This window comes from Nematolebias whitei, chromosome 19, assembly GCF_014905685.2.
Source record: "Nematolebias whitei isolate Nwh7 chromosome 19, NemWhi1, whole genome shotgun sequence".
Lineage (NCBI taxonomy): Eukaryota > Metazoa > Chordata > Actinopteri > Cyprinodontiformes > Rivulidae > Nematolebias > Nematolebias whitei.
Genome location: NC_056516.1, coordinates 25,075,521 through 25,099,904, shown reverse-complemented (window position 1 = coordinate 25,099,904; position 24,384 = coordinate 25,075,521). Strand labels below are relative to the sequence as shown.

Sequence of the window (24,384 nt, the reverse complement as noted above, 5' to 3'; positions counted from 1 at the left end):
TTTTTTTACAGCACAGTGGTCTTGAACAGAGTGATTCTTTTCAACCTAATCCAACATACTTTCATACTTTTAGGAATATTAGAAAATACTACGGTAGTACAAAAAAAGGTGAAGAAAACAAACAATGCACAGATTACCTAGGAACATGTTTGAAGTCGTCATGAATCTATAGGTACACATTATGCAATTACGTAGACTTGATGGCACAAATTATAACTCGTTCTGGACAACAAACAAAGATAATATCGTAAAAAAAAAAAAAGGGAACAGTTCAAATGTAGTTTAGCGAGAAACATTCAAAAAAATTTGGTCTTTGGAGGGCGAGACAGAAAAACTTGTAACATCTCAAAAGAAAATGAAAGCAAATCGTCTCAAACAAAATGTGAAAAGGGAAGCAGCAGCTGCGCACGATAGAAATTAACTAATGATTATTTGAAACACATTAACCTAAACAAAGAAAAACTACTCCTTTTAGAAACCTACAGCCACTGTTGAATGACGGATTGAGTCCAGCTGAACATTTATCAACAACGTGGCGTGTGGAAATTAGAATAAGGACTGCCGGTGCCACAGAGGTCAAATGAAGTGCAGACAACGAGGCTACATCAACAAACTGTCCTCGGTTACAGGATTACTTGTATAGTAGGAACTGCATGATCATCTGTAAACCCCCGTCAGCACAAACCATCACTCAACAGGAGTTTGTGTTTTAAATCCAAACATTTGTGAGATTTGCTGTTTTCAGGTGTTGTTTTTAAACATCGACGAGCTCATTCCATCGGCTGGACCTGCTCCTCTTCTGGAACTTTCTCCGCTTCACTTGCATCCATCGGTTCTGCTGCATCCGCAGACGGTGGCATTTGTGCCGGCGACTCCCCCGAGTCGTCCTCCTGCGACTCGGCTGTGTCGTCCGGCGGCTGCTGCTCTGGGATCTGGAGGTCGTGCTTCACTTTGCTCAGCTCGGTCATGTTGAAGCCCAGGAGGACGGCGACCACGTTCTTCTTGAGAGTCTTCATGCACTTGCTGCGCTTCTTGCCGAAATGTCCCGCCACCTCGCCTTTGGTGACGCACAGCCTCCTGGACAGCTCTTCGGCTTCTGCTTTGCTCGCGTACGGGTTCACGTTGAAGTACTTGGACATGAAATCCCTGCGCTCCTCGCTGTCGCGCCTCTCCGCCGAGGTTGGCTCCAACGCGAGTTTCACGTTGGGATCGCTTTTGGCCGCCGCCTCCAGCTGTTGCTGCTTCTCCTGCAGCAGCTTCTCTTGCAGCAGCTTCGCCTGCTGCAGCTTCTCCTGCTCACGCTTCTTGCGCATGGCAGCCTTTACCTCTCTCTCCCGCTTATTGGCTTCCATGGCCTCCTTCAGCGCAGCTTCCAGCCTCCTCTTAGACTGCAACTCCGCCTCAGACTCTGGAGGCTGTGCAGGGCGCGGAGCAGCAACCACTCGAGCTGGAGCCAAAGCCTGCGCCATCGTCAGGCCTTGTGGCATTTGTAAAAAGTAGAGTCCAGGAGCCTGACTGAGCTGCTGAGCTGGTTTCGGTGGTGGCTGCGCCTGTATCACTGGTACAGGTTTAGGTGGTTGCGGTGGTGGTTGTGGGGGCTTTGGTGAACAACGGCATCTTTGAATGTGGAGCATCACAGCCTGCTGGGTGACCTTTCCAGTGTACACACCATTGCAGTATATGCATTTATAAGCTTCTGTCTTGAGGATAGCGTGAATGGTGGGCGCCACAAAGTGCTTCTGCTTCAGGTGCTGGAGGTGGTTGGTCTGATTCTGGAACTTCTCACTGCAAAAGGGACAGTATGTGCTGCTGACTTTAGCAGGTGCAGAGCAGATGTCATGCTGGTTAATGGGCTGTAGTTTAAAGTAGATCAGTTCAAGAGTATTTGTGACCAGGGCAAGATTGACCTCTCTGTCTCCTATGACCTCTTTTGGTGCCACGGTCGTCACATCGATGTAAGGAAACAGAATCTCCCCATTTCCTTTTGAGTACACCCTGTACTTCTGCCTTAGTACATCACAGTACGCCCTGCTTGAGGGGTTGTGCATCTTTACATGTTCCATAAGCTGTTTGACTGAAAAGAACGCAGCTTTGCAGTACAAACAGTTGAGGCCATGCAGCAGATGTTGGAAAATCGACTTTTCTGACAGCAGAACTTTGCACGTTAGACATTTGACAGTTTTGTCAGACATTTTCTTGAGGGAAGATGATTGGGCGGCCACGGTTTCGGTTTTGAATGAGGATTTTGTCGGATGCGCGGCCTCCATGTGCATGTCGAATACATTGGCAGGGAATAGCTCATTGCAGTGGGGGCACGTGATCCATTTCTTGGTTTGGGGTGCAGAGTTACCCTGATCGACGGATTGGAGGGGAGTGGACACTCTCTGAGAGACGGGCAAAGCCGCTTGCAGTGGTGCAAAAGTGTACGTGGGCATGCCATTCACCTTGTTCCCAGTTGGGATCAGATGATTCTGCAGGGACTGTGAAGTCAGCATGGTACCCTGGAGAGCAACAGATTTTATTGGCTTGGACACAGTCCCGGTTCCAGCTGCCACCTTGGACTGCAGTCCCGAAGGAAGAACGATTTGCTGTGCTTGCTGTGTCTGTTGAGGCTGAGTTATAGCAGCAGATAAGGTTACCGGAGCCTGTTTCAGAGACATATTGGACACTGTGGGAAGCGGGACCACAGATGATCCTTGGGGCAGTGCACTTTGGAGAGCTATTGTGGCACCTGGCTGGAGCAAACCTTTAGCTTCAGCACTAGCGAGCTGCACTAGCGCTGATGCTTGGGGGGGCAGAAAAGCTTGATTAGTTCCAGGAGCACAAATCAGAGTTGTACTGTTTGTAGTTCCCTGTAGTGGCTGCACAGCCACGACAGTCCCAGCAGGCTGGCCATTACTTGGTAAAACTAAAGAGCTCTTGGTGAATATTTGCTGTGTCTGTGGTTTTGGAGCGATGCTTGGGAATGTGACAAACACTCCATTCCCATTAGCAGCTGGTTTCAAGTAGTTCTTGTTCTCAGAAATCACGCTCTGCACCGCTGTGCTGATAGAATAGTGTGCTGGTTCAACTAGCATGTGGTGCAACATTTGGTCTAGAGTTCCAGTGTTCACCTTGCACTCTTTGCAGCAGTAGATCCTTACAGAAGCATTCCCTTGTTGGTGTAATCTGTAACCAATGAACTGCTCTGCCAAATGAGCCAGGTGCTTGAGAATGACGTGCTTCTTCATTGCAAAGATAAAGGAGCTTGGATAGCCGCATCTTGCACACTGATACCTTTGGTTTCCATTATGGATGCGTGTAGAACTTGTCTTCTGTGGCTGCTGTGTAGCGGGTGCCATTGCTGCAGGGACTTTGCCATGAAAGAAGAGCATGTGCTTCTTGACAATCCTAGGGTGGGCAATAAAGAGGCACTGAGTGCAGGGTGCCAGTGCACAGGCTGACTGACCATAAATATGGCAGCGAGCAATGTGGACCCTGAAGTTGTAGATGTTTTTTGTACTGTACTTGCACATGCTGCAGCACACAGAGTGAGATCGATAAGGCCACTAGATAAAAAAAAGAAAAAAAGTTGGTATAATATCAAGCAGTGAGCTTTTTCAATAATAAAAAAAACTGTTATACACATACACATGTACACAGAAATTCAAAATGACTATGAAGGGGTTGCTAAGCATACTCAGTTGTTCATGGGAAACACTGGAGAAACAATAGAATGAAACTACTCAACGTCCAACAAATTAATTAATTGCAAAATATTAATAAGTCAAATTTTTTAAACGAAATATTCACCTTCTTTCGCCGTCGGCTATATCCATTTGTAACGTCGGTCCAGTCCGTTTCCTGAAAGGCTTCCTCTCTATCCGAGTCTGGGGAGTTTTCATTGAGATCCTGTACAAAAACACAAAAATCATATAGATATTTATACATATAAAAAAAAAACCATTGATGTAACATTTCACAATCCAGATTTTTCTAAGACTAAAATTTAAATGAAGTTAAGCTCAAGATGATCAATAAATTAAAACATTACGTGAAGTCAATCTAAAACGAAAGCAGTCAGCATTTTCTGTGTTCATGTTTAATTATAGTAAAGCAGATGTATAATACAAATAACTAATCAACATTAGATTATACATGTTATTGACACAAACAGGTACACTGATGCAAAAATCCTCTTTATTTAGTGTCAAACAACCTCCTTTAAAGATTAATAAAATTACTGTTATGAGCCTTAGAAAAAAAGAAACTACTGCAACATAATTCTTTTGTACTTAAACATGTAAATCATGTCAAGTTATTATATGATTAGCATTGTAAACTAATTGATATCATTTATAAACTAAAGCTGTCCACTGCACAATAATTTCATTGCTGTTTACTCACCTGAATAAAATAATATATAATCGAGTTTAAATGGTAAACACTCAGTCTGTGACTGACCATGAAGCAATGGTTTCACTGTGATCCTAAAACTCTTGAATTTGTCATTTAGGCCCCTGCTGTCATGAATATAATAAAAATCATCATTTGACTTAATTCTAAAGGAAACTGCTCTTAAGCAGTACAAAATTAAAATGTATTACAATGAAACTGTTTTACAAGTCATGAAACTAGAAAGAGTTTTATTAATTTCCACGGTGTTCATTAGAGTAAAAAAAAAGTCAAATTTGTGGCTGTTTTCAGAAAAAAAAAAGACCAGCATTCGAAGGATCAGCTGGTCTCACAACAAAATTGATCAACTTCTCCCGACAGGAGTCAGGGTAAGGAGGACCCACTTACCTCGACAGAAACAAATTGGATTCATGATGACAACTGGTTATTTTGCTGTTTGGTTGGTGAATTCTGGATCGTCTACAAATTCATGTGGATGTGTTGAAGCTCGACAGTGCTCAGACTGAATTTGGGGAGCTGCAGCAGGGAGCTGGAGCAGCTGTTATCAGGACTGTGAACTCACTGGCAGCACTCATGAATGGTGGGAATAATCTTGGAGAAGCTGTGAGCTCGACTTTTGGCGTAAAGGATCAATTCAGCTGTTTTGGAGTTTCCATCAGAGGAATATATACCAGCAAGACTTTAAAAGGCAGAAACAACAATTCACGAGTTCTGCCTGATCCAAACTGTGGCCTTGACGCCGGACTTATCTCAACTCCTGGAATGTTTTGAAAACAAAGATGCTTTGACTGTTTCCTCACCCCTCCCTTCCCCAAGGCCGTGGACATGTGACAGAACCTCAACTGAGCAGATGATGAATGTCACCTCTTATCTGGACAATGGCTGAGGGGGGGCTCTGGACTATGCTACGACTTTCCCTTAAAAATTCAATGTCTTCACCGGCCTATATGTTCATGTATAACGTCTGTTTATGCTGCTTTGCTGTGGTAGTTTTTTTTATGCCTCAAATCGTGCCTTGTCTAGGACACGGCGTGAGATCTTTTTTTTAAATTTTTTATACAGTCTCTCCTCATGCTTTCTTTTCTCATCGAAGCAAAATATTATTCTGAATAAGAATAAGAGGGCCGCGCTATTTAATAGCCTTGTACACTCCGCCCATCTTTCGGACAACTGTACGTACATATTCTCGTTGTACCTCGGTGCAATGTCAAAAAGTTTATTCTGATTCTGATTCACCTTGTGATGGATAGAAAACATCTTCACTGTTGTAGATAGCTTTATGAATTACCTCGATTAAGAAAAATAATTTGTCAATAAGAACTAAAACCATTACTCTAAACTGATGAGATGACAACAACAATTGTTTTCTAAAGCTTTTTCCCTAAAACCATATCCAAGTACGATACTTCCAATAACGGCTCCATAAAATCCTCAAGACTTGTGACTATTTTCTCCATACTGTCTATGACCTTAGTAAAGATACACAGTATACAGTGTACATCACCTTAGTAAAAGTACACATTATACAATGTATGTCACCTTAGTAAAAATGAACAGCATACTGTATATGTGACATTAGTAAAATGCACAGTTTACGGTGTACGTGACCTTAGTACAAGTACACAGTATACTGTATATGTGACCTTAGTACAAGTACACAGTATACTGTATATGTGACCTTAGTAAAAATGCACAGTATACTGTATATTTGACCTTAGTAAACGTACACAGCATACCGTAGGGGTTGAACGACTACAAAATTTTTAAACTCGACATTAACATAATAAAACTCGAGTAGAACTCGAGTACTTGATGACATCATAGTATCTAAAGATGCAAAAATAAATAAAACAGCAAAAAATGTCATTTACAAAAAAAAAAAAGACCAACAAAAAATTGGGAGCGTTTATTATGCTCCTACCATTTATCATACTGCAAATAAGTCACAGGAAAAACTAAACTATTAGTTTCCTGATGCATGCTCAATAATCCAGGTAAAAAATCTAAAAAAGTTAAATCTGGTCCTCTGGACATTCAAAAACACCCAAAACAAAGCAAATCAACAAAAAAATGTAGAAACGTTTCGTCTCTCGTCCGAGAGACTTCTTCAGTCTGAGGTGCTGTATTCAGCTCAGTCTCTTAAATAGCACCTTCTCAGAGTGGATCAACCAGTTTTGCTGCTGACAACCAAAACCAGCTGATCGCATGCTCAAGAAGGACCATCAGCCTAACAATGGATCATTAGCACACTGATGGCTGTTTACTACTCAGAGGGCTGAGTGATACTAGCAATCACAGCATTGTAAGAGGGGGACAGTTGAACACGTAGGCCTCCACCCCTGTTTAACGATGGACGGTTTCTTTTCACAAAGATGACCTCCTTTACTCCTCTCTCAAACCATCGTTCCTCTCTATCCATGATGGGCACATCTTCATCCCTAAAAGAGTGACCGCTGGCCTGGAGATGAGTGTAGACCGCAGAGTCCTGGCCTGATGATGTTGATCTTCTGTGCTGGGCCATCCTTTTGGCCAGTGGCTGTTTTGTTTCCCCGATGTACGACTGATCACAGCCCTCCTGACACTGAACAGCATAGAACAGAGTAATATTGTGTATGCTGTTCAGTGTCAGGAGGGCTGTGTGTTTCTTACATCGGGAAACTAAACAGCCACTGGCCAAAAGGATGGCCCAGCACAGAAGATCAACATCATCAGGCCAGGACTCTGCGGTCTACACTCATCTCCAGGCCAGCGGTCACTCTTTCAGGGATGAAGATGTGCACATCCTGGATAGAGAGGAACCATGGTTTGAGAGAGGAGTAAAGGAGGCCATCTTTGTGAAAAGAAACCGTCCATCATTAAACAGGGGTGGAGGCCTACGTGTTCAACTGTCCCCCTCTTGCAATGCTGTGATTGCTAGTATCACTCAGCCCTCTGTGAATAGTAAACAGCCATCAGTGTGCTAATGATCCATTGTTAGGCTGATGGTCCTTCTTGAGCATGTGATCAGCTGGTTTTGGTTGTCAGCAGCAAAACTGGTTGATCCACTCTGAGAAGGTGCTATTTAAGAGACTGAGCTGAATACAGCACCTCAGACTGAAGAAGTCTCTCGGACGAGAGACGAAACGTTTCTACATTTTTTTGTTGATTTGCTTTGTTTTGGGTTTTTTTGAATGTCCAGAGGACCAGATTTAACTTTTTTAAACTATTAGTTATTATTATTAAGCTGCAAACGTGAAGAAACGTGCGGCACATCAAAAACTAAACTGAAAACAGTGGGGGGGTCGACCACCCCACCACCGCCAGCTGTGGTGCGCATTAAGTTTAGTTTTAGAGGTTAATATGTTTATAGTTTTTTTTATAGGTTTAGAGATTAATATTTTTTGCTTTTTGTTTGTGAAACAAGGTCAGAGGAAGCTGGTTTTGGTTCGGTCATTGGACCCGGTGTTACACCATATTCTGTGACCTGCAACAGTGCATGCAACACCGCCCCCTACGGTAACAGAATATGGTGTAACACCGGTTCACAAGGAGCTCCAAACAGTCAGGAAGTTGATTCATTTTCCGTTTTCTTACGGTAGTTGAACCAGAATATTCATCTTTAGTGAAATATTTCCAGACTATTGATGCATTTCTACCCGTTTGTCAAGACTGGGTCTGCTCTGCTCCATCTGTCTGCTTGGAGGAATCCATTTTGTAACCCAGTGATCCCAGTGCGGATCACGTGACACGATGACGTAACGGTGGCGTAATGACGTAACCACGAATACTCAACATGAAATTGAAAACCTCGATAGGTGTCCTATGAATCGATGTGTAGATTACTCGAGTAGTCTGTTAAAGCCCTAGTATACGGTGTATGTGACCTTAGTAAAAGTACACAGTATACTGTGTATGTGACCTTAAAAATACACAGTATACGGTATATTTGACCTTTGTAAAAGTACACAGTTTAGTGTTCTCTAATGAAACTTTGAAGTTGTAAGAAGACTTTAACCTGCACAATCAAGGACAACATCGTTCTGAAGGAAGAGGCGGTTTTAAACAACTTTTCTCTAGTTCACTTTTATGTCATTTCAGTGTTTTCAGTTGACAGGTTGTCAGATATATTTAAAAAATATACATAGTACAGGAAGTCCTTTGCAAAGTTTAAATTAACTTGTTTTTTAATTTACCAGACTGATAGCTTTCTCACCTAAAATGATTATTTCATTTAAAAAGGGATTATATTTACAGGATTTCAGCTCATGTACTAATTTAATACTACCGGTATTTATTTTCACATTTGATCACTTATTAGTTTGCATTTATCACAGTATAATTTACTTCTCAGTATGTTTCTAAATATAATCATGTTTAGCTCATCCAAACAGACACAACACCTTATTGTTGTTAAAGCACCATGTAAAATTGAATTTATTTAGACATTTATGACAAAACTAAAACGCCTGAAACTGACTCACAGAGAGAAATTTGTAAGTTTTGGGGAAAAATGTAAGTTAAACAGAGACACGCATCTCTGCTATAATCTGGTGCATAAATATTCATCTTTTAGCGTTAATATTAATTTGGAAAAAACTAAAGCAGCAGAAACTGCCTGCCTTTCTCACAGTGAGAGAAACTCAACAGGCTGTGCTCCCATGACGGTGCACATCTCTGTCTGTCTCTCGCTCGGACCTGGAGTTTGGTCTCAGCTCAGGTTACACACGTCTGTACGATAATGACGCTACGAACACGTTAACATTTCATACAAAGTTAGATTTTAGATAGAAAAGTCTCAGGAGATGAGGGAGCGGTGTGGGAGGAGGGGTCACATGCAGACACATATGTTTAATATGTAGACCAGGGCTGTTCAACTGGTGGCCCGTGGGCCACTTCTGTCTGGCCCACCAGTTCATAAAAATAAAATAAAATAAATAAAATTGGTGGCGGGGCATTTCTGGTTTTGGGTTATGTTTATTGCATTTATGATTCAATGCAATAAAACAAATTTAAAAAGGTAGAGCTGGGCGATATTTTGATATTTTAAAAATATCGGTATACATTTTGTTTGCAATATAAGTTGAGACCATCTCGATATAAAACAATATAGTTTTATACTTGAAATCCTCATGCCGTCTCTTTCTCCCACTCAGGCCCCCTCTTTCTCCCTCACTAGCTATGTTTACGGTGCAAAACTCTTTGATCGGATTGAAATATTTTCAGATTAAATAATTCAAATGTATTGTTTACATGGGCACAATCTGTTCATGACAAGCGTTTACATGCAGCGAGCTTTGTTCTGAACAGAAGTACAGACATGCACAGAGTGGTAAACACTCCTTAAAAAAAAAAAAAAAAAACACAGAAGAAGTTCTACTTCCGTTTTACTTCTAGGATGAACGTAAACAAACCTGAGCACCCAAAATGGACCCGCGACAGGTTTTAAAGACGGTGGAGACGTTACTGCACTCCCTGACTGAGCTACAGGTAATACAGATCATTTTGAGCTCTTTCAAAGTTTCTAATAGAAAGGTTGTGTCGCTTACCAACTACTTTTGCTTCCCTGACATGCTAATATTATTAGCATTAGCCAGGCGAAAATAAAGTCGCAAATGCGCAGTCAGGTCAGTTTTTCACGATCCATATCATGTCATTCACGATAATACCGGTAAAAAAAAGAAGAAGCTTGCCCGGGAAAATGATATCATGATATGCTAATTTCATCAAGTCAGAGTCAGAGACAGAGATTCTTAATTGTCATTCGCACCTCATGTGGTACATGTGGTGGAGCGAAATTATGTACACAGGGTCCCAGTTACATCCAACAATAAAATGTATAAGAAAAACAGTAATAACATCTAAGATATGAACTAAGAAAAACATAAACTAAATATACACTAAGCACTCATAATATAAAAACATTGAACATCAGCACAAACATGAACATGAGTCTGTGTGAGCGGATGTGCACGCATGAACACATCAACATTGAAACAGATCAGCAGCGACATGATGTGGTTTTTCACAGTGATTATTCTAGTTAGAGATTCGTGAGTCTAACAGCCTCAGGGTAGAAGCTGTTCCTCAGTCTAGTGGTTCTACACTTAATGCTCCTCAACCTCCTTCCTGAGGGGAGTGGGGCAAAAAGTGTGTGTGCTGGGTGAGTGAGGCCCTTCATGATGCAGGTGGCCCTCTTCCTGCATCTAGAGGTGTAGATGTCTGTGATGGTGGGGAGGCTGACACCGACAGTCTTCTGTGCAGCCTTCACCACTCTCTGCAAAGCTTTTCTTTCTGCAGCTGTGCAGCCTCCATGCCACACGTTGATGCTGGAGCACAGGATGCTCTCCACTGCACACCTGTAGAAGGAGGTGAGGACTGAGCTTCCCAGACTAGCTCACCTCAGCCGTCTGAGGAAATAGAGTCTCTGATGAGCTTTCTTGATCAGGCTGGTAGTGTTGTTGCTCCAGCTGAGGTTGTCATTCATGTGTACACCCAAGTACTTGTAGCTGGAGACCACTTCCACCGCATATCCTCTTATGTTCAGGGGGGTGTAGATGTTTTTGTTCCTTCTGAAGTCCACAATCATCTCCTTTGTCTTCTTCACATTGATGTGAAGGTTATTCTCTTTGCACCAGCTCTCCAGGTGTTCCACCTCTTGCCTGTAGCTGGACTCATCATTGTTTGTGATGCATCCCACCACCGCTGTATCATCTGCAAACTTTACAAAGTGACAGCCTGGATGGGTAGCTGCACAATCATACGTGAGCAGAGTAAACAGGAGGGGGCTCAACACACATCCCTGAGGAGAGCCAGTGATGAGGGTTATGGTAGAAGAGGAGAGGTTGTGGATCTTCACTAACTGTGGTCTGTTTGTTAAGAAGTCTGGTACCCAGTTGCAAATGGAGGGGCTTAGTCCTAGTGTGGATAGTTTGTCCATCAGGGTTTGGGGGATCATGGTGTTGAAGCCCGATGTGAAGTCCACAAAGAGCATACGGACGCAAGAGTTTTTCTGCTCCAGGTGGTTGAGCGCAGTGTGGACCACAGAGGAGGTGGCATCCTCTGTTGATCGGTTCTCACGGTATGCATACTGATGAGGGTCCTCGTTGATGTTGATGGTGGTTTTGATGTGAGTCATGACCAGTTTTTCGAAGCATTTAGCAACTATCAGGGTGAGGGCCACTGGCCGATAAGTCATTCAGACCAGTCACTGGAGAGCTTTTTGGGACTGGGATGATGGTGGCAGTCTTCAGGCAGGTGGGAACTGTCTCCATGGTAAGTGAGGTGTTAAAGATGTCTGCCAGCACCTCGCAGAGCTGATCAGCACATTCCTTCAACACTTTTCCGGGGATGTTGTCTGGGCCAGTTGCTTTGTGCGGATTAATCCTCCTGAAGGTACTCCTTACTTCGGCTGAGGTCACGCTGAGATGCTCTTCATCCGGTGGCGAGGTGAGTCTGGTGCTGGGTGGTCTGTTCGGGTCTTCAAAGCGTGCATAGAACCTGTTGAGGGCATCAGGCAGAGATGGGTCTTTGGGGCATTGTTCGCTCCTTCCTTTATAATCTGTTATGCACTTAATGCCCCTCCACATGCTCCGAGGTTCTTGTGAGATGAATTGACCCTCGATCCTCTGTGCATATGTGGCCTTGGCCCTCTTAATACCAGCAACCAGCTCTTTTCTTGTCCTACTCAGCTCCTCTGAGTTTCCAGACCTGAAGGCGGTGTTCCTGGCTTCCAGCAGGGTACGCACCTCTGCATTCAGCCAAGGTTTTCTGTTTGGGTAGCTTTTAACATTTCTGATAGTGGAGACGGTGTCAGTACATGTACTAATGTAACCCAGAACTGAGGATGTGTATTGGTCTAGATCAAGCGATCCTCCATTTTCAGCAGCTTCTCTGAAAACCTGCCAGTCTGTTCGATCAAAACAATCTCTCAGTATGGGGCCACTGTCCTGGCTCCAGCATTTAACTCTTTTGTACCGGTCTGGAGCATCTCAGCGGGGGCATGTAAGCAGGAGCCAGGAAGATTGAGATGTGGTCTGACAGTCCTAGGTGGGGGCGGGGTTCGGCTTTGTATGCATCTTTTACGCTCGTGTAAACACGGTCCAGCGTGTGGTCCCCACGTGTTGGAATTGTCACATGTTGATAAAAGCTTGGGAGACAGTCCTTTAGATTCATGTGATTAAAGTCTCCAGCTACAACGTAAAGAGCTTCGGGGTGTTTGCTCTGCAGCGAGCTGATGATATCATGTAGCTCCTGCAGTGATTCATTAGCATTAGCGTCCGGAGGAATGTAAACGACAGTGATAAAAGTCACTGTGAACTCGCGGGGTAGATAATGTGGCCGACATTTCACTGTTATTTGCTCCAAAGCCTTCGAGCATGAGCTATTTACAACAGTACAGTTCGTGCACCAACTTTTACTCATGTAAATGCATACTCCGCCTCCCCGTGATTTCCCCGTTAGCTCGCTGCAGCGGTCCGCTCGAAAAAAAAGTCTGTCATCCAGCTGGAAGATCGTATCCGGCGTTTCGCTTGTAATCCACGTTTCTGTGAGGCAAAGCACCGCACACTTCTTCATCTCTTCTGAGGCGCCCGCTCTCAGACGAAGTAAATCCACCTTGTTGTCCAACGAGCGGACATTTGACAGAAAGAGAGACGGCATGGGGAGTTTACCGGCTTTAGCGTTAGCTCGTAGCCTCACCATAACCCCCACCCAGCATCCTCTCCTCTTAAATCGGGAGCAGCGCTTCCTCTTCTGCCCGCTGGAACGCCTCTGCTGCAGCTTCCAGGTAGATGACTTTAAGATCTGCATTCTGCCGAGCGTAGTTTTGAGTTTGTTGCCGATTTCTGCTATATTTCGAGGCAAATCTGCTCCTATTCTCATCAGTTCAGTTTGGCTATAGTTCACACGCATAAATCGCGCGGAGTCAGGCACAGAGTCAATATCAAAACTTCTAAAAACTGGGATGGTACCGCAAGCCCGTGAAGCTGCCACTGCTCTGAGCGCGGCCATCTTGGCAAGACAAGTACAGTGCCGTGTGAAAATATTCGGCCCCCCTGTACTTTTCAACCTTTTGCCACATTTCAGGCTTCAAACATAAAGATATAAAATTTTAATTTTTTGTGAAGAATCAACAACAAGTGGGACACAATCATGAAGTGGAATGAAATTTACTGGATGTGTCAAACTTGATGATAAATAAAATCCACCTGTGTGTAATCAAGTCTCTGTATAAATGCACCTGCTCTGTGATAGTCTCAGGGTTCTGTTCAAAGCGCAGAGAGCATCATGAAGACCAAGGAAAACACCAGGCAGATCCGAGATACTGTTGTGGAGAAGTTTAAAGCCGGATTTGGATACAAAAAGATTTTCCAAGCTTTAAACATCCCAAGGAGCACTGTACAAGCAATCATATTGAAATGGAAGGAGTATCAGACCACTGCAAATCTATTAAGACCCGGCCGTCCCTCTAAACTTTCATCTCGAACAAGGAGAAGACTGATGAGTGATGCAGCCAAGAGGCCCATGATCACTCTGGATGAACTGCAGAGATCTACAGGTGAGGTGGGAGAGTCTGTCCATAGGACAACAATCAGTCGTACACTGCACAAATCTGGCCTTTATGGAAGAGTGGCAGGAAGAAAGCCATTTCTCAAAGATATCCATAAAAAGTGTTGTTTAAAGTTTGCCACAAGCACCTGAAACATGTGGAAGAAGGTGCTCTGGTCACAAGAAACCAAAATCGAACTGTTTGGCCACAATGCAAAACGATATGTTTGACGTAAAAGCAACACAGCTCATCACCCTGAACACACCATCCCCACTGTCAAACATGGTGGTGGCAGCATCATGGTTTGGGCCTGCTTTTCATCAGCAGGGACAGGGAAGATGGTCAGAATTGATGAGAAGATGGATGGGGCCAAATACAGGACCATTCTGGAAGAAAACCTGTTCGAGTCTGCAAGAGACCTGAGACTGGGACGAAGATTTATCTTCCAAAAAGATAATGACCCAAAACATAAAGCCAAATCTACAATGGAATGGTTCACAAATAAACGTATCCAGGTGTTGGAATGGCCAAGTCAAAGTCCAGACCTGAATCCAATCGAGAATCTGTGGAAAGAGCTGATGACTGCTGTTCACAAACGCTCTCCATCCAACCTCACTGAGCTCCAGCTGTTTTGCAAGAAAGAATGGGCAAGAATTTCAGTGTCTCCATGTGCAAAACTGATAGAGACAAACCCCAAGAGACTTGCAGCTGGAACTGCAGCAAAAAGGCGGCGCTACAAAGTATTAACGCAAGGGGGCTGAATAATATTGCACGCCCACTTTTCAGTTTTTTATTTGTTAAAAAAGTTTGACATATCCAATAAATTTCATTCCACTTCACGATTGTGTCCCACTTGTTTTTGATTCTTCACAAAAAATTTAAATTTTATATCTTTATGTTTGAAGCCTGAAATGTGGCAAAAGGTTGAAAAGTTCAAGGGGGATGAATACTTTCGCAAGGCACCGTAAATACGTCGGCGCTTCCCACCCCGTTAACAGAACCGAGCTCGCCAAACTACCGAACTGCACCCCCCACCCTCCTGTCAGTACCGGCGTAACGCTAATTAGCTGCACGCAATACTAGCAAGCTAAAATCAAACAACATGCGACTCAGCTGTGTCTCTCTCCACCCAGCTCTAAACTGCAGGTACAAACAGTGCACAGCTCTGCTGTCTCTCTCTCTCTCCCCCCCCCCCCCCCCCCAACTGCTGGTACAAATACGTGCAGCTAAGCTCTTGAGTTTCACAGTCCATGGACCAAGAAAAGAGTCAGGTGATCAAAGACAGAGCAGTCAGAAACATGGAATAATTCCTGCAGGAACAGAGGAAGCTGAGACGCCAACAAGCTTCAGGGTCAGCTGATCACCTTGCCACAAGTTCTGGAAGTTATAGCTCATTTAAAGGAAAAACATATATTTTGTTGTGTGTTACATTTATGCTCAACAGATCTTACGCTCCATTTTATTTAGTTATTTTGGGAAACTTGACCTGCACTGTAGTTTTTGTGGTGGATTTTGTTGATCTATATTTTGTGCAGACTTTATAATCTAAATAACAGAAGGATATCCTGATGCATGCTCAATAATCCAGGTAGAAAAATCCAAAAAAGTTCAATCTGGTCCTCTGGACTTTCAAAAAAACAAAAAACAAAAACAAAGCAAATCAACAAAAAAATGTAGAATGTAGTAACAGAAGGATCATTTTTATTTTTATACTTTGAGACTGAATACTTTTACTAAATAAAGTAATTTCAGTAACACTAACCCTTGTTTTTTTACAATACTGCAAAGGAACATGTTAAGTTAATTTTGTCAAATGAATAAGCATGAGTTCTGTTTTTTTGTTACATCACAAAATTTATCGTTATTGTCAGAATGCTCTAAAATATGACATTATATTTGAGCCATATTGCCCACCCCTAAGAATTTTTTTTTAATATTTATCATATATCGCCATTCATCTTAAAAATAACGATATTAATTTTGGTCCATATCGCCCAGCACTACTGCTACCCTAACAGAACCGCCTGCCCCTTCATGAAGGTGATGACATGTCATAAATTATTAATCGTCTACATCAGAGTAGGGCTGAGCGATATCTCGATATTTGAAAAATATTGAGATAATTTCACATGCGATATAAGATGGGACTATATCGTCTATATCAATTATAATTAGACTTGAAAATCTGTGAACCGGTAGTTTTTTTTCTCCCCGTCTGCACCAACTGCTGCACGCGGCCCCTCCATCTCCCTCACCGAATACAAACAAAACCAGCCCCTCACCCATGCACGCTCGCCCCGCTTCCTGCTTCTCCAGGAGGCCGGGAAGTTTAGCACAAGTAAACACGGAACAAGAACACGGCTTTATCGCGTTAGCCGTCTTGTTAGCAGCTAAGGACCGTGTCTTTAGTGATATGATAAACTGCTGATTTATTAATGTCGCCACCTCTCTTTGTTTCTCTGATGAGGCTCAGTATGGCTAAATGAGCTCTGACCCGTGGTTTGTTTCAAGTAGAACTTGGCGATATGGACCAAAATGAGTATCTCGATACTTAAGATAAATGGCGATATACAATATATATCTCAATAGTTTTTTATTTCCATAAAGTAGTAACAAAAATATATTTCTGAGTCAAAGCTTTGTCCCAATTGTCACACAGGCACCTTTATTAATAAACAGCTGTAACTCTACAAAATAAATGTCTCAAAAATAAAATGTTTTTTTTTTCCCCTGCATAACAAAACCAAAAACATCTTGTGCGCTTAAAATTTAAACACAACACATACAGAGCAAACATAATGAAAGGGTGACTTGCTCTTTAAAAAGTCTGATTCTAATGAAGTATTTACATTCAACTTTTATTAACAATGCTGTTAGAAAGCCCACATTGTTGAGTAGTTGGCTTGTTCACTGAGCTCGGTTCCGTTTGATTACGGCTCGTTTCTTTCTGAATTTAAAAGTTCCTATGCTCTTGAATGCACCACTCTGTAAACAAAGTTTGAGATGCATGTCAGTTTTTTCTTCTCCAGACACAAGACGGAGCCTTGCAGCTTTGTTGAAGCAGCCACCATCATTTTTCACTCCTTATCAGTAATTTAAAGTGGTTCTCCCACTGTCAGTCAACAAAGACCTATCTGCATATGAGGGAGAGGGGAGGAGGGGTGGTGTGAAAGACTACAGACTGGGGAAAAATAATGGCTGATTTAACTTTATACAGAGTATAAGACTATATGGGTATGTTTACATGGACATAAGTAACCGGATCAAATGGCCGGTCGGAATAAAAAGTGTGTCATGTAAACACTCAGTTCGGGTTATTTTTTGTGTATTCGGCGCGATCCGTTATAATTTGTGATCAGAACGAAACGGGTGGTTTACGCCGATCCGTAACCCGATCGGTGCGCATGTAAACGCTTGATCTGTTCATTTTTATCTGATGGTGAAAAGCTGACCTGACTGCGCATGTGCGACTTTGCCATTTCCGCCTGGCTAACGCTAATAATATTAGCATGTCAGGGAAGTACAACTGGTCGGTGAGCAACACAACATTTCTACTAGAAACTTTTAAAGAGCTCAAAATGATTTCTATTACCTGTAGCTCAGTCAGGGAGTGCAATAACGTCTCCACCATCATTAAAACCTGTCGCGGGTCCATTTTGGGTGCTCAGGTTTGTTTATGTTCACCCGGAAGTAGAACTTCTTCTTCGGTGGTTTTTTTAAGGAGAGTTTACCACTCTGCGCATGTCAGTACTGCTGTTCAGAACAAAGCCCGCTGCATGTAAACGCTCGTCATGAACAGATTGTGCCCATGTAAACAACACATTTGAATTATTCAAACAGAACACATTTCAATCAGGTCAAAGAATTCTGCGCATGTAAGCATAGCTAGTTTTTTCTTCTCCAGACACAAGACGGAGCCTTGCAGCTTTGTTGAAGCAGCCACCATCATTTTTCACTCCTTATCAGTAATTTAAAGTGGTTCTCCCACTGTCAGTCAACAAAGACCTATCTGCATATGAGGGAGAGGGGAGGAGGGGTGGTGTGAAAGACTACAGACTGGGGAAAAAAACTGGTTGATTTAACTTTATGCAGAGTATAAGACTACAGGTCCTTCTAAAAAAATTAGCATATTGTGATAAAGGTCATTATTTTCCATAATGTAATGATAAAAATGAAACTTTCATATATTTCAGATTCATTGCACACCAACTGAAATATTTCAGGTCTTTAATTGTTTTAATACTGATGATTATGGCATACAGCTCATGAAAACCCAAAATGCCTGTCCCAAAAAAATTAGCATATTTCATCCCAACAATGAAAGACAAGTGTTTTTAATACAAAAAATGCCAACCTTCAAATAATCATGTTCAGTTATGCACTCAATACTTGGTCGGGAATCCTTTTGCATGAATAACTGCTTCAATGCGGCGTGGCATGGAGGCAATCAGCCTGTGGCACTGCTGAGGTGTTATGGAGGCCCAGGATGCTTCGATAGCAGCCTTAAGCTCATCCAGAGTGTTGGGTCTTGCGCCTCTCAACTTTCTCTTAACAATATCCCACAGGTTCTCTATGGGGTTCAGGTCAGGAGAGTTGGCAGGCCAATTGAGCACAGTAATACCATGGTCAGTAAACCGTTTACCAGTGGTTTTGGCACTGTGAGCAGGTGCCAGGTCGTGCTGAAAAATGAAATCTTCATCTCCATAAAGCTTTTCAGCAGATGGAAGCATGAAGTGCTCCAAAATCGATAGTCTCATTTTACATTGCGTTTCAAATCATTTCGATATTTTTAAAATATCAATCTATCGCCCATCCCTAGTTTCAAGGAAGCAGGCTGAAAAAACACTCGGAGCTGCAGCTTCACGGTTCCACTCCGCTGTTTAAATGGTGAAAAAGATTCGTAGTTCCAACCTTTCATCGGGACTATTTTCAGCATTGTCTACAGAAATCATTTTTCTGCCCCTCATCTGACAATCTAAAGCCAAACTAGCTCCGAAAGAACAGTTGTTGGTAGAAATATGCCGTCGGTCCGTGCATGTGGTTTAACACAAAACCTCAGCAGGAGATGTTTACATTATCAGCGGGAGGCCTCCCGAAAACCTCCACTCTGAGGTGGGTTGAGAAACCTCCAAATTCAAAAAGGGGGACTACTAGTGTCATGTAAATGAACAGCAGAACCACAGAAAGAAAGTGTGGTTTCACTTAAAATATGTACTGTGCAAACGCCCCCTTACACAGCGGGGGGGTGGGGTGGGGGGGGGGGTGGCTGGGTTTGTATTCAGTGAGGGAGAGGAGGAGGGGCAGTGTGAAGGTGCAAACTGGGAGAAAAACTGGCGTTTGAAGTATAATTATAACTAGGTAGGTATGAGACTATATTGTTTTATATCGATCTAGTCTCATTTTATATTGCGTATGAAATTATCACCCAGCCCTAGGTAGCGGGGTGTCCTCCTTGGCTTGCAGCAGGTGAGCTTTTACCTGCAGTTTCTCTCTGCTGCTCACACCCGGGCTCAGTGAACCAAACAGCGCGACCCGCCCTGTTCTGTTTGGGTCAAACTGTAGCTATGTTTACATGGACATAAGTAATCGGCTCAAACGGCCGATCGGAATAAAAATGCGCCATGTAAACACCCCATTCGGGTTATTTTTTTGTTTATTCAGCGTGATCAGAAATAATTTGTGATCAGAACGAAACGGGTGGTTTACGCCAATTCATAACCCAAACGGTGCGCATGTAAACACCTGACCTGTTCGTTTTTATCTGATGGTGAAAAACTGACCTGACTGCGCATGTGCGACTTCGTCATTTCCGCCTGGCTAATGCTAATAATATTAGCATGTCGGGGAAGCAAAACTGGTCGGTGAGTGACACAACATTTCTACTAGAAACTTTGAAAGAGCTCAAAATGATCTGTATTACCTGTAGCTCAATCAGGGAGCGCAGTAACGTCTCCACCGTCATTAAAAACTGTCGCGGGTTTTGGGTGCTCAGCTTCGTTTACGTTCATCCCGGAAGTACTTCTTCTTCTGTGTGTGTTTTTTTAAAGGAGAGTTTACCACTCTGTGCATGTCTGCACTTCTGTTCAGAACAAAGCCGGCTGCATGTAAATGCTCGTCATGAACAGATTGTGCCCATGTAAACGCTACATTTGCATTATTTAATCTGAAAACATTTTAATCCGGTCAAAAAAAATTTCACATATAAACATAGCTAGTGACTCTAGTTCTTTTCATTAGTTAAAAGCAGCATCAGTATCATTATTAGACTGGATGGTTTTAACAAAACACACTTTTTTTTTTAACCCAATTTCACAGATGACGGACATCGTTGCAGCAACGGAGAACTTTAATCCATGAATGGTTAATGAAAATTTTTGGTAACAGACAGGATTGACAGCAAATAATTAATAATAAAATTTAAAACAATATCTTAAGCAATCTGTTGGCGCTCAGAATATGTGTGGGATTAGTCTCAACTACTTCCACGCCAAGTTTTGGTCAATATTTATAAAATCTATTGTGTTACAGACATTAAATGTATTTTTAAAGGTCAATTGGTCATGGCAGCCATCTTGGATCATGTTGACACCAAAAGGTAATCAGTTGCAGATGTGCAGTCTGTGCTTATTTTCTGCAAGTTTCATTAAAAATTTGTCCAGAAGTTCAAAGTTTTTGACAAACAAACATTATTGCCCACTTAACAGCAGCGAGCAATTTCAGCAGAAACCACCAAACACAAAGAAGACAAACTGACCAAATTACATGAGTTGCGACCATGTTCCAGAATAAACGCATACCTTCAGCAGATTCTGACAGTCTTCTAGGCCAATTTCACTTAAGATGTTTTTCACGGCTTTACGAGCTTTTCGAATCTTTTCAACATTTCCAACTGGAAGCTGATACATGATTCCCACAAATCCTTGGAGAAAAAAAAAAAAAAAAAAAAAGAGCACATGTCATTCATCAAAAATTTTGTTTGGAATTTTTATTTTTTATGAGTTAATATAATTGTAAAATTCTCCATCTCAAAAGATTAGAAAATGTAGTTTATTGAAATTTGGCCTGGCAACAAATGAGTTTTTGTGGCGGATAGTGCCAGTTTGAAACTCAACTTTAATTGGTCTGGAATGATGTCATGGGGAATTCCAGCCCTACATTTATAAAGGGGTAATCCTTAAGCTTCACAATGGTGCCAAACATTCTACCAGGGGTGTCCAACTGTGGTCCTCCAGGGCCACCATCCTGCATGTTTTAGAGGCGTCTCTGCTCCAGCACACCTGATTTAAATCAACGGGTGATTAACAGGCTTCTGCAGAACATTCAGAGTATAGTTGCCAAGTCCGTTTATTATAAGCGACTTTGGGCTTGTTTATTCTAAAGTCGCTTGCAAATCTTGTGAGTCGCAGGTTGTGGTTTTTTTGGGCTTGTTTTGAACATGAAGTTGCTTATTTGGGCTTGACTTTCTTTCCGAGTGAAACTAGTTGATTATCTCCCAGCTCCACACAATAAACCAAAAGACGAGTGGTACTAGGTAGTTTGTCCCTTCCACACCCGTTTCCTGTTTATCGCTCCCGCCCACGTTGGCGAGGCGACCAGGTGCACACAGGCGTATACAAATACATCTGTGGGTGCACACCCCAAACACTCATACTGTGGCTGACCACTAGGGGGCTTCACTCACACCCAGATGTTAGGATATTTTGTTTTTAAAAATATGTGTAGAAAAAAAAAATTGCATATACAAAATGCTTTTTCTTTCTTTTTAATCAAAGCTTAAAAGTATGTTATTCAAATTGTTTAGCATAATTTTGCTGTTATTCATGTATAATGCTATAATAATATATGTTTATACCGTTAAAAAATGCCCTCTGTTTTATACAATGTGGTGGGTTGCCAGTTTGGCTTGTTTTCATAGAGCCGGTTGCTTGTTTCTATTGTGAGATCTGGCAACACTGATTCAGAGGCGATTCAACCATCAAATCAGGTGTGATCGAGCAGGGAAACAAGTCAACCATGTAGGATGGTGAACCTCAGGACCAAGATTGGACACATCTGCTTTATACGAAAGGATTTCCGAGCACCAAAGAAGCCAAAATAGAAAGACAGTCAAAGGGAATTATAAGAGCTTAAGGACAAAGTACTATATCTGAGGAAATATTTTTCTTTTTTTGTTTGTTAGAAAACTTTGATCTAAAAGTAGATTAAGATGATTACATTTTATTTTTCAGGACTAATTTACATAAAACTACTGACAAAAATAAACATTTTTATTTTAATTGCACTGAAGCTTGTGCTCATTCTGACTCATTTTACTATTTAATTTTTAATTGTGGCTTTAAACAAGTTTTGGCATAAAATAAATGGAGCATAGTGTTAAATGAGCAAAACCATTTAATTCTTTCAGAGGGCTAAAAATGTTAATTATGGTCATAAAAATTTAGTTTTAACTACATTTATAGGACCATAAAAATCTAAAAAGATTTCATTGAAACCACTTTAAAAAAAAATCTTTGTCACAAATGCTGAAAATAAAATCCTGCAAAGTAAAATGTTTCACACGGATCTCACGCAAGCAAAAAAAACGTGTTATTAAACGCATGGTTACTCTATCGCCCTCCATGCTAACAGATCAGACCGTCATTGACTCGATGATGGCCACATGCCGGGTCACTAAGCCGGTCAGAGCGCATCTTCCTGTCAGAGGATACCCTCAGCCTCCTCGCACATGTTTACCTCGTTGATTTCTCCGCGCAGATTAAGTCATTAGTCGTCGCTGTGCCACCTCCGGCAGAGCTAGCGTCCACCACTCTTCCACCCGCCCGCGTCAACTGCGTGTCGGCGAACTGCGTGTGCTCCGAGCGCTGCGCACCGACACTCACCGGCGCGCCATCCTGCGGCTACACCCACCGCAGCTTGAAGACTGAAGGTAAATACGAACCGTGAGGACAGCAGCCGGACTCCGAAGGTAAGTTATGCCTTTTTGGTCTAGCTTTTGTCCCTTTCTTTCCCAGTTGAGAAAAAAAATGGCGCTCAAGTTCAGGAACTGACGTACCCACCTCGTTTGCATACTGCACAAACTGACCAATAGGAGGCTTCCCATCTCAAAAACTATATAACTTAATATTCTTGCACTTATACCACCAGCATCGTTTAAGTTTGTCCACCTGATGTGTTTCATTGTGTAGTTTCAAAATTGTATGTAATATTTGAACTCTTGAGTGGATTTTTTCCATACTACAAGAAATAGCTAGTTAGGGGGCGTGGCTACATAGCCCCCACCGATAGTCACGTGGTGCATGGCCATGGTTAACCAATAGGCTGTCTAGAAAATGAGCTAAATGGGCGGTTCTTTTGTGGTGATGTCATATCATGCTACTTTTTTTAGCCAATAACAGCAGACCCATAATTTTTTCAAGGTGCTAACAGGTAAGATGTCCCTTTGCTAGCATGACACATAGCACAAAACTTTTTGAATTTTTTTTTTGTTTTCACAATCCAATAGCTATGAACGCATATCAACTGCGAATAAATTTTTAAGCCACATTAAACGAGTTATCGGTCGAAATTTACAGTAATGTAAATATTTTACGTTAACACTTTATGCCCTCTCTTCAAAATGCTAATTCTTGCACAAGTAGCCTATCTTATTTACATAAGTTAACCTTTACGAACAGAGGTCAAACTTACCATGGAGTGACCCAATCTACGTGGTAGGCGTGTTGAAACATACCATAGTTTCTTATTTGACCAATTAATGCCACTATTTTTATCATTTTATTAGCCGTTGTGCAGAACTGCAAAGTGCAGCACTGTGGCGAAGTTGGTAGAGCTGTTGCCTCTCAGCGAGAAGGTTGCCGGTTCAAATTCCGGCCTGGGACCTTTCTGGGTGGAGATTGCATGTTCTCTCCGTGCATGTGTGGGTTTTCTATGGGTACTCCAGTTTCCTCCCACAGATCAAAAACCTGCATGTTAGGCTGATCGGTAACTCTAAATTGTCCCTAGGTGCGAGTGAGAGAGTGATTGTGTCGTTTGTCGACTTGCGACCTGTCCTGGGTGTACCCTGCCTCTCACACCGTGCCCACTGGATATGGGCACCAGTGACCCCGCAAACCAAAAAGGAAGGAGCAGATAAAGATAATGGATGGATAGAACTACAAGGCCATAAATTAGTATTTCCATATGCACATCAAGTGGTGCTGGTTCTGCAAAACTCTCAAATGATAATTATATTAATCTTTTTTAAGCTATCCTGGATCATCAGCTGCTTTGGCGTTTGCAGCATATCAACACGATTTGGTTGGTATGTCCAAATTTATTACATTTACCTGCCTCTGGTCGATAAACGAAAACCAGGATAATCTGTAAGATGCAAGTAAACACAAATCTATGACTGTGAGCTTCTTGCCATACAAACAAATCAGTGGTCTGCCAGTTACATTGAACAATCCAGTCTTAATTCCTTC

The 24,384-nt window shown here is 42.2% G+C and overlaps 1 protein-coding gene across 1 annotated transcript; it reads right to left on the bottom strand.

The window, feature by feature from the left end:
• Positions 1-514: 514 nt before the first annotated feature.
• On the bottom strand, positions 515-22,876 carry adnp2b (ADNP homeobox 2b). The gene is made up of 4 exons (XM_037693479.1): positions 22,655-22,876; positions 20,719-20,840; positions 3,793-3,891; positions 515-3,548 (listed from the first exon to the last, which is right to left on the bottom strand). The coding sequence occupies exons 2-4, from the start codon at positions 20,824-20,826 to the stop codon at positions 771-773; spliced, it is 2,985 nt and encodes a 994-aa protein (XP_037549407.1). The 5' UTR covers positions 20,827-20,840; positions 22,655-22,876; the 3' UTR covers positions 515-770.
• Between the last annotated feature and the right edge of the window lie 1,508 nt (positions 22,877-24,384).